Source organism: Dermacentor variabilis, chromosome 8 (genome assembly GCF_050947875.1).
Source record: "Dermacentor variabilis isolate Ectoservices chromosome 8, ASM5094787v1, whole genome shotgun sequence".
Taxonomy (NCBI): domain Eukaryota; kingdom Metazoa; phylum Arthropoda; class Arachnida; order Ixodida; family Ixodidae; genus Dermacentor; species Dermacentor variabilis.
Window position 1 is genome coordinate 101,104,364 of NC_134575.1, and position 10,914 is coordinate 101,115,277.

General features: G+C 44.3%; 1 protein-coding gene across 1 annotated transcript; it reads right to left on the reverse strand.

Moving 5' to 3' along the window:
* Positions 1-4,142: 4,142 nt before the first annotated feature.
* Positions 4,143-8,464, reverse strand: LOC142590468 (uncharacterized). The gene has a single exon (XM_075702610.1). The coding sequence runs from the start codon at positions 8,400-8,402 to the stop codon at positions 7,329-7,331; it is 1,074 nt and encodes a 357-aa protein (XP_075558725.1). The 5' UTR covers positions 8,403-8,464; the 3' UTR covers positions 4,143-7,328.
* Between the last annotated feature and the right edge of the window lie 2,450 nt (positions 8,465-10,914).

Sequence of the window (10,914 nt, forward strand, 5' to 3'; positions counted from 1 at the left end):
TTTCGCGGGAAACTCCGAAAGCATGAAGTGCACTGATATGGCTTCTCGCCTGTGTGAGTGCGCAGGTGGGATTTCATGCTGCCCTTTCTGAGAAGCTCTGAAGGCATGAAGGGCATTGAAAAGGCTTCTCACCTGTGTGGGTGCGTAGGTGCTTCATAAGGCCGCCCTTTTCTGAGAAGCTCTTCGAGCATGAAGGGCACTGAAATGGCTTCTCACCTGTGTGGACGCGCAGGTGTTTCCTAAGGTTGGCCTTTTCTGAGAAGCTCCGAGAGCATGAAGGGCACTGATATGGCTTTTCACCTGTGTGGGTGCGTAGGTGCTTCATAAGGCTGACCTTTTGTTAGAGGCACTTCGAGCATGAAGGGCACTGATATGGCTTCTCACCTGTGTGGACGCGCAGGTGGTTCATAAGGTTGGTCTTTTCTGAGAAGCTCCGAGAGCATGTAGGGCACTGAAATGGCTTTTCACCTGTGTGGGAGCGCAGGTGCTCTTTCAGGTGGGCTTGTTGTGAGAAACTCAGAGAGCATGAAGGGCACTGATATGGCTTCTCACCTGTGTGGATGCGCAGGTGTCTCTTAAGGTCGGCCTTTGCTGAGAAGCTCCGAGAGCATGAAGGGCACTGAAATGGCTTCTCCTGTGTGTGGGTACGCAGGTGTCTCTTAAGGTTGAACTCTACTGAGAAACTCCGAGTACATGAAGGGCACTGATAGGGCTCTCACCTGTGCGGACGCGCAGGTGTTTCATAAGGTTGCCCTTTTCTGAGAAGCTCCGAGAGCATGAAGGGCACTGAAATGGCTTCTCCTGTGTGTGGGTGCGCAGGTGTCTCTTAAGGCTCTTCTCAACTGAGTAGCTCCGAGAACATGAAGAGCACTGAAATGGCTTCTCTGTGTGGGTGCGCAGGTGTGTCATAAGGTGTCTCTCTTGTGAGAAGCTCTGAGAGCATGAAGAGCACTGATATGGCTCCTCGCCTATGTGGGTGGGCAGGTGCTCTTTCAGGTAGGTTTGTTTGACAAACTCAGAGAGCATGAAGGGCACTGAAATGGCTTCTTGCCAGTATGGACGCTGGCATGTGTTTCCAGGCGAGACAGTTCATCAGTCTCACAGCCACATAACTGACATTGGTGGAGGCGTCCTTGCTTCAAGTTGTCACATCTGGCAGTTGACAGAGGAATAGAAAGCCTCGATGCTGCAAAAATAAAATAAAAGCAAAGGTTGTGAAATGCCAGAGAAAGAACAGAGATGCTAAATTTAATTACAAGTTTAGCTTTTTTTATTTCTGGAATCTTGAGGGTGATTTCAATTATGATTAAACAAGGAACACCTAATGGCCCTTCTTAATTTAGCCAATATTTCTGCATCTGAATGCTTTATGACCTTGTCTGTGAAGTCCACCAATAAAAATTATTTTTTGGAATACCAAAAAATTAGTGACAGAATGTGGGGTGTTTGAAGGCTTTTGTAGGTTTCTAGAACCCTTAGAGAAAAGTTTAAAAATTCTTTGACCCAGCTTGCTCTGGCATCCTCAATAAGCAAAAAGTATGCCCTACTGAACAAGACAGTCAAAGGTCGAGAAATGGCATGAGACCTTCTTGTAGGATCTTATAGGTGGTTCGTAGGGGAGCTAAACACTCTTTTTTAATAGCTGGCAGAATTGTGCCAGCCTGACCTTCCACTTTAAATGTAGTAGACATTGCATTTGTTCGAACACTTTCAACAATGGTCACAGGGACCATGGAAAAAGGCGGCACAGAATCAGTTTTGAATCATTTCCTTCTTAATGTTTGCCCAGATGCTGCAAGCAATGTCAGATATTGCTTCTCTCTGCCCTCAACTTGATAATTTCTACCTTCACTGTCAGCAGCAGACTCTGCCACTTCGCCTAGACATCATGCAACAATGAAGAAAACGCGCGAAAACAACAGAACGAAACGACCACAATAGCTGTGGAAGGAAGCATAGCAGTGCAGGCCTGGATAACTTTTTCTAGGGAAGTGCAGACCTGCGGCTTGGGTGTGTGGAAAAAAAGTTAGCTACTTTGATCCTATCTACCTCACTGTGGCGGTAGAGCTGCGCAGGCGCATATGGGCTAAACCATGTTCTTTTTGGGTGGTGTTGGCAGCTCGCCCGGCCACCGCGTATGTAAGTGAACTTCTGGGGCATTCTTATGCTTCTTGAAATTCAGTATATCAGTAGTGGCCATTTTTGTTCTATGTAACCATCTCTTTTGCAATAATTTCTAGTTGTAACAGTGTTTTAAGAAATTGTTCGATAAAAGGAATAATTCGATGTAAACATGTTTGACATTTAGACAGGTTTGACTTTATACATCACAGAGAGGTCAGATTCTTCGTCCTTGCAAATATTGTGCCCCTTTGTAAAGAACATGTAGAAACACATTGATCCCAGAGGACTCCTAAACCATCGCTGAGGACAGAACCAAGAAGTATAAGTGAATGCATTGGGTCGTGGAAAAGTGTTAAATATAGAAACCACAACATTCTCATCTTTATTTTCCGAGAACACGGTTATATGCATTTACTACAGATGCTATTTTTGTGTATAACCTGTGAGAACACATGTTCCTAGGATGTACATTTCTGCAGCAATTAATGATAGAAGAATAAAACCCTTTCAGAAAGGCCCCCATTGTAGTTGTAAACCTTAACTGGGCTGTTACAGACTTGTTCTCTGTATCTGCGTTATACAGTACATAGCATAGATCGATGCTTCTTAGCTGGTACACAAAGGAATGCCCAAAACTTAGTAAGTAATATCTTACTGCATCATGGCTAATCATTTGCCTGGTCTAAGCTGTTTCTTGCGTCCGTCATCGCAACTACTTTCTCCTTTCCCCTGCAGCTAAGAGGGTGACTGCTGTCTCTGGATGAGTGCATGTCCCAGGTGGCAACAGAGGGGGCCTCAAGTTGCTCTCCTCTGCCGTTCATCACTGACAGTGTGCGCCTCCATTCCTCTGTGTGGTTTGGCATCCACATAGCCGACATCCTCGTTGTCTTCGTACACCTTGTTAAACGTCATGATTCTGACAGTTTTTCTTCCCGGGGGATACTCTGTATCCACGTTGCACGCTAGTGCAGTGACTTTGATGTTGTTTCATATCTGCAACAATATTCCTTCCTTGCCTGTCTTGTCTTTGTTTGTTCTTCTAATCTGTATCCCAGGCTTCTCAATGTGTCGTTTTCTGGCTTGGTGAGATGAGCCTCTCGAGTTAGCTAATTCTATAGGGTTTCACCAGCTCTTCGGACGTATTCTGGACTGTGTTGGTACTGGCACGTGCCATTTTGGAGCAGCTAGAAATGCATTTTATAGCAGTAAACCTGACGATCAGAGCAGGTTGTGAAAGCAATTGCAAACTATAATAATAAATTTTTACATTGGGCAAGCTACAAGAAAACAGTAAGTGGTCACTCATTCATAAACTCAATCAAAACACTAAAGATAACCCACTCCTTCATCGCAGTGCTTACGATAGACTGTGACGAAGCGCTGGTGCCTAAGATGAGCCTAAAAACCACTGCAGTGGCTTAGAAAAGGACGGAAGCACTTAAGCATGGTACGAGCAGACTTCGGAGAAGTTTTGAGAACATTCAGCGCAATCTTGCCGCTATGAATGTATTAAGATGGACCACCCTGCGAAAAACAACTATGCTAATAATGCAGCCAGCCTGATATAGGCAAACCTCCTTCTCTACCTCTCTAAATACATTGGCTATTTTTATTGTTTATTTTTTATTTTTGCATCCCCACAAGATTTCTTCACATTATACAAGTCCTTTAAAGTTGAAGTATGGGCAATTTCGATAAAACAAGCGCTGCCTATACAAATAGTTGCTTGCATAGGTCGTTTATCTGCTCCGGCAAACAACCTTCAAACAGAATTGCAAACAAAAATGTGGTCTTTTTTTATTTGATGACTTACGGTATCTACGTTTATATTAAAAATTTGAGTGATCCTACTGAAGAACACTAATTTTGTTTCATTTTTCAAAAACAGTTATGTTCCAAGATAAATATCAAATTTGACACCCAGTAGGTTAACTTCACATTCATAGGAGGGGGTCTAAACAAAACTCACATTGATCCCCACAAACATCCCTACAATAGACATAGCTTATTATGGGGAAACGTCAGCTGATGGAGGGCAGTAGTGCAATTACCACGAGCTCTGCCAGAGTTCGAGGAAGGAGTGCTACATGATTACCTACATGACATGGAGGGTTTGTCTGTGTCGGGACTTTCACCTTTCAATGTTAAATTAACAGACTGAATCACCGACCAGAATTATGAATTTCTCGTAAGAACATCAGAGTAATTGCACGGGAAGTCTGAAACTGGCAACTTTAATGGCAAAAATAATTTAACTGTTTTTACAGCACCAGCGGGATGAAAAATTTACTTAATTTTGCCCAGTGCTGTACTTGAGTGATACACTGCATGCTTGAAATACCATGATGATGGACACCAAGGAGGTGGTTAGCTTTTGCTTGTCTTCCAGCTAGATGCAAATCACACACAGTCGCAAAACGTAGATACAGCAGAACCTCATTCATACATTTTGGAAGAAACCTCAAGAAAAAACCGCCTAACTGGGAAAACGTACGACCCTAAATAACTAAGAAAATTTGAGACAACTTTTGTTGACATCTATGTAATGCAAAGCGTCGCGCTGATCATTGCGGCACGAGACGCTGATGCATTTTGTTGTTTTCCTAGGGTGTGGTGTTTTCAGAGGGCGACGGGAAACCGAAACGAAATCTAGCTGGTGGGCGACGCCTGATGCCACCGAAGCGAAATGTGGTGCTCACATCACACCGCCTGCAGCAGGAAACGATGCCACGTTTGCATTATCGCCTACTAAAGGTGTGCAGTTTGCTACCAATGGCACTATGCACCAGGCGCTGTAAAAGAGATATTTGAAGATGCTTATCGCAATAGGTTTGGAGATGATAGCTGAAAGTGTAGGGTGCAACAACCGAAACGGAGATTTGAAGGGTACCAGAGAAAGAAACTGTGTGTGCAATCGTTATCACGGGAGACAGGCAGCTCTATGCTGTTCTCGATCTCACGCGCCTCGCACCTTTTCTTGTTCACATGGAATCTTGCGGCCAGAAAACATATGGACCCTTTTCAGAGCGATCCCACGGGCGCTGCCATGTTTGATCACATGGTGGAACGTCCATTACTTGCCTCAGCTGCCTCCGTTGCCTCTGCATTTACAAACGGTGTGTATGGCGCCAGTGCAGCTTAGCAAACTACTGATTCGAGAGATATCACAGACGGTGACTGGATGGACGACACAAAGCTTTGGCGGCAGCTTCAGAGAACATGCAAAATAACTTTGGAAGCTGATTAACCCATGTGCAAATGGGGCAAGCAAAATATATTGTGCTTGTTTCAACAACGAGGCTCAATATGTATTCCAAGCTATCCAAACTTTCTGCCCTTGAATTCAATCAGGATTAGCATATTTTGCTTTTCGTTCTTGGCAAATATTTTTGAAACAGCGGCTTGTAAATTTCCGTGATGGCGTTACTACCTGATTATTTCTGCCTAATTGCTCGCAGGGGTGCTAAGTCCTGACAGATTTGTTGTTGCTGCGTGCAAGGCGTGAAACGTAGCCATTTTGTAGATTGTAATACCTTGTAGCAAAGATCACTAGTAACTCGCGTACTCTTGTGGACCGTCATAAAACATTCAGCTTCGACCATTCCTGTGCTATTGGTGTTGTCCGTCATTTATTGTGCATATATGGTGCACATATATTCAAATGTGCGCCCAATCACTTACTGTCACGTTGGCAATACAGTGGGCTTTAAGGTTCTGTACCAGTTGGGGTGGATGTGTGTAGATACTGTGTGCGAAAGGAACTATGACAAAAAGCGGCGCTACTCCACTTGCCATTGTTTAACAAGCGGTACTTATTCTCGCTGAAGGTCCCGGGCCAAAGCCTTTTCTTTGAAGGTTGGAGATACAATACTCGCAGATGACCAAGTTTCTGTGTTCTCAAGGAAATACGTACAATTCAAAGTGCTCGCAACACATACGGACAGTTGCAGCAGTGGTCCACAACCTTATTACACGGATTCATTCCAATCCTTAATATGGCAGTCATTATTCTCGCAGCCAACTACTGCACATGTCTTCAATATAACATTATTCAAGCACAGTGCTTTAGCGAAAAATCAGTTGCATTTCCGCCAACTGATCGTAAAAAAGCAAGGTGGAAATGGTAATGGTTTCGTATTCATGCACTGCCACTCAGGCGAGTTGCTCCCAAACATGCCATGTCGATTCTCCAAGACAAACTGTTCCGTGACAAGGGTCAATATGATCACAGTCTGCAGCAGGTAACGGCGGTGCATTTTGGTTATCACCTATCTTAAGTTGAGCCCCTAACTTTGTGCGGTGGAAAATTTGAAATTCTGCAAATCAAGAGAGGAATCTGCAAAATTCCGCGGCAACGTTGAACAGACATAAGGTACATGTAACAATTCATTTATTAAGAACTTTCAGACTCCTAACATACTTGCATACCTTAAACTAAAAGAAGCTGTTGTGGCTGAGCATCGGATGATGCATTGCACTCTCTTCACTAAGAGAATGGCGCTCGTGGGACACACCGTCACCATAGCGACCGAATGATCTTTCTGCGTCAACAGAGTTGATCGGCATTGACAGGTATTTAAGGGCAATGGAAGAAAGCCTAGGAGTGAACGGTTCCATCGCTGCACAGAAAGCCAGAACATCCAAAATCCACACCTGGATTTTCTATTTTAGAAATAAACGGCGCTAAGTCCCTGTCACTAGACTTGAGTTCTTCGAGAAACTTAAGGTACACTTGCCATTCAACTGCTAGCGCTGGTGACTCTTTCCCAAGTCCAGGCACACCTGCAAACTCTGACCTCTTCTCTGATACTCCCGACTTGCAGAGGATGCAAGCACTTCACACTCTTGAACTTCCAAGCGTCAGATTTCTCCCAATATACTAGCGCTTTGTTAGCTGCTTTACTCATGGCAGCCTTTATTTTGTTTGCAATCCGATGGGCCTCATCATATGCAATGTTTTATTTCTTCAGTTGTTTTTAAAAATATTCCTGTGCAGCTGCTTCCAAACATCCCCAGAGCACAAGTAAAGCGTTGTACACTTTATGACAGGCTACACGCTGACCCTCAGCTGCTTTCAGCAGGCTGGCAACTTTTTTACCAAATACTGCAATGCATCGCATGCTGTAATTAAGCTCAGTTGAGGACTCATTCAAAAGTTCCAGAAGAAAATTAACGCATGCAGTTTCTCCATACCTTTCATGAACTTACCTTAGCAAAGAAGGATAGTACTCAAAGTATGCAGCATGCTGCTCAAAAGCTTCAATCCACGAATTCCACCTACTGTTGACAGGTGCTGGAGGTGTTTTGACACACTGAATCCCGCACTTTTCAAGATGTGATTTATAGAAAGCTCTCTTTCTACTCGACAGCCAGAACGCCTTCTTCGTACAGGGGAAAAATTTGTCCACTAAGGGAAAAAATACCTGCAATGCACTGCCTATGATGTTTACTGTATGGGCTACACATGTAATGTGAACAGCACTTTCGCACAATGGCTTTATGCACTCATTAAATGATTTCACCATATAAGCAGCGTTATCACTTACAAAGCCTGTTATGTCCTCGAATTCAACTCTGTACTTCGTCAGTGCTCTCGTTACAATGCGGCCTATCACAGACGAGTTCACTTCATCCACAAATTTAACTTCCACAAGTACAAGTTGTAGTGAACCACTCGCGTATCTGGCTGACTCGACGAACAAGAGGTTCACAACTGATTTTGATCGGTTATCGGTGGTTTCATCGGTAATTATCGACACCGTGGTACCTTGAACCATAGCTTTCAATGCTGTTTCGTGCTTCTCAAACAATTCTGAAAGTCGGCAGCGGAGTGCATCAGATCCACGCACCGAACCGCCATACCGAATGTGTGTCTGCAGAAATGTTCCCAGTTTTGGACTGTCCGCCTTCTCTAGCGGAATATTCGCAGATATTAACACATCCAGGAATATGACCACAATATGGCCTCGTCTCGCCAGCGGTAATTGCGGATTCCAGCGTTTGCAGTCGGCTTTGCTTTCTTGGCATTCCTGAACCCCCAGCACCGTCTTCCGACGATTCCTCGCCACTTTTTTACTTGGAAGAGTCTCTTGCTTCTGCATTCTTACGATGACGGTTGCTCTCGATGTGCTTGTCAATAGTTGCTTGCGCTGAAGGTCAACTTCTCTCGCACAAACTCGGCAAGAAAGGACTCCTGCATCTTCGTAAAAGCTGGCGTTCTTGAATTCTCGACCACGTTGTTTGGCTGTCTTGCTCAAATGAGGTCCTGTGGGAGTCATCTTGATTACCAACTTGAAACACAAAGCAAACAGTAAAATGACGCACTTTCTGTTGAAGTAAACGTTGGATGGACTGATGACTACGGCTACGGCTGAGCCCTTTGATTCGGGTTGCGGCTGTGCCACCTAGCCAATTTTTTTATATGGCGAGAATATTTTCATATGAAATTAAATTTCTTCATCAGTAAAAGGTGACAAGGCAATACAAACCTTCTTACTATTACTTACTAAGAAAATGCCACTTTTCTGTGACCTTGGCAGATTTCACTTGATCTGTCATTTTTAAGATGCGTAGCGCCATCTTGTCAAAACTGCGAGAAGCAGCGTTTCGCTGCTGTGTCAAAAAGCATTTTTTTTAAATCGCATTTCCACGAAAGAACATCAATTCCGTGATTTTTCGCGCAATCGCAAAATCCCGGAAAGACAGGGCTTCTAATCATAACTGTGTGGTTCCGATTGCACTACACGCTGTGAAGCAGATAGACGAAGATGGTTATCACAATAGAATTTGCTGTGGTAGCTGTGAATGCCGCATGAAATGACCTCTGAGAAGATTTGCAGGTGATGTGCAGCAGCGGAAGCTGGCGAGCTTCCTCAGCGCGCTGAGCAAATTCTTCGGCATCGGTAGTTAGCCACTTGTCTTGATCGGCAGTATAGTGTCCAGCATCGTCTGAACTTCGCGGCCGTAATGTCCTGGTGCAGAAAAAAAGCCAGGTTGGTGCAGCAGCAAGCACTTTTGGCACACGGTCCAGTGCACTTGTGTTTATAATATACTATGCAAATTTTAACTGATATAGTCGATACGTCGTGGAAATGGCTTTGTGTTAGGCTTACCTTATAAGAGTGGTCAGGAAAGGACACAGTGCTCCTCCAGAGCGCAACACACAAAGCGCACTACAGATGGGTTCGTTGATATGGCACAGAAAAGGCACCGCAGACAGATCGTCAACAAAAGCGTGTTTATTAACCCAGGATTCAATACAGTGCAACAGCCATGGCAGCTTGTATGCAAAGGCTGACTGCAAGAGCAATCAGTAGACGCGCATGTACTTAACATGGCATCATACAGTGTACTCATGTCATGCCATGCACATTTGGGAGTTTTCAAATAGAGGACATAAAGATTTCGCGGCTGCAAGAAAAATAAGATACCGTCAGTGCCACTCCGCATGCACGAGACGTAATCAGGGTTTTGAATTTGTGTCGGCAGCTATTTCAATGAAATAGCACAGCCAACCAAGTTCTACACAAGACTTTTGCATCAACAAACATGTCGTCACCCATTGAAGTGGCAGCTCTCGCTGTGTACTACATATGACCTCATACACTAAGAACATTGTAAAATATGCACCACGTACGATTCTGATCAAAGTGGCTGTTTTGCAAAGCCCGGTTATCACCCACAAACATATAAAAAGCTTAACTTTAATCCTAAAATGTGACATCCTCCTTCGGCAAACTCCGTGGTACCATGCAAGCTAAATGAACACCGAAACAAAGCAGCAGCAAGGCAGTATAGTAGCACTAAATTATACTTCCGTCAGAGAAAAATGTGGCAATGACGAACCGGACGGCTCTGACGGGCCCATAGAGTATGGATGGGACTCTGCTTCCTTCTATGATGATGATGATGATAGTGTACTGTTGGCTTTCATTTCAGTTTTTGTAACTGCTAAACATAGATGAAAGGAGGGATTCGCTCTTGTGCATGCTTTGGTGCAGCATGGCACAAAGCCATGCTCTCGACACAATTTGGCACAATTGGCACAGCTGTTGCACCAATGCATTATGTTGGAAATATCCAGCAAGACACAATACAGCATCTGAAACTTTGATTAACATATTAAATTGGTCATGCATGGAAGGAACGCGGGGTTTGCTCAGCACCAGTGCAATTGCTTGCTGCAGCCTAAAAAGCGATGATGTCCTGCTGCCTAACCAGACCGCACACAGTGGGGTGGAAGGCATTCAAAATAGACAACAGTCCAAGGATAAAACAGTGGTACGATCCAGGCTCAATAGGGGAGGCTTCATTCGGTCCATCGCAAAGTTATAAAATAGCTGCTGCTATTTCTCATGCTCCTTTCCATGGAGCACAGGAACAGTGCTTGAGGACAAACTTCAGTTTTGGAAACTCAAGGAACACTTGCGGTGCAGGATGGGCGCAGATTTCTCATATTTTGCTAAAATGCAGCAAGATTCGGTGCAATTGGTGAGGCATTAGCATCACTGTTTGGATACCCAACCTACGTAGCTTTTCTGCTGTTCTTTTTTAAACCACTGTTTCGGCATCTCCAATGCTCAATTGATGCTGTACCAAAATTATTAAGCAGAAAACACGCTCCAAGTGTTTAAAGAATAGTGATGTCACTGTGGACCACAAAAAAAGGAGTGCATGATCGTGCAGAAACATCAGATTTCACGGATCCACCCTTTCTCTTTCCCACCGCTGAACGCCACATCATGGATTGTCCGAAAGCTCAAGGTTTCGCCTCGCACAAGACCGAGTGCA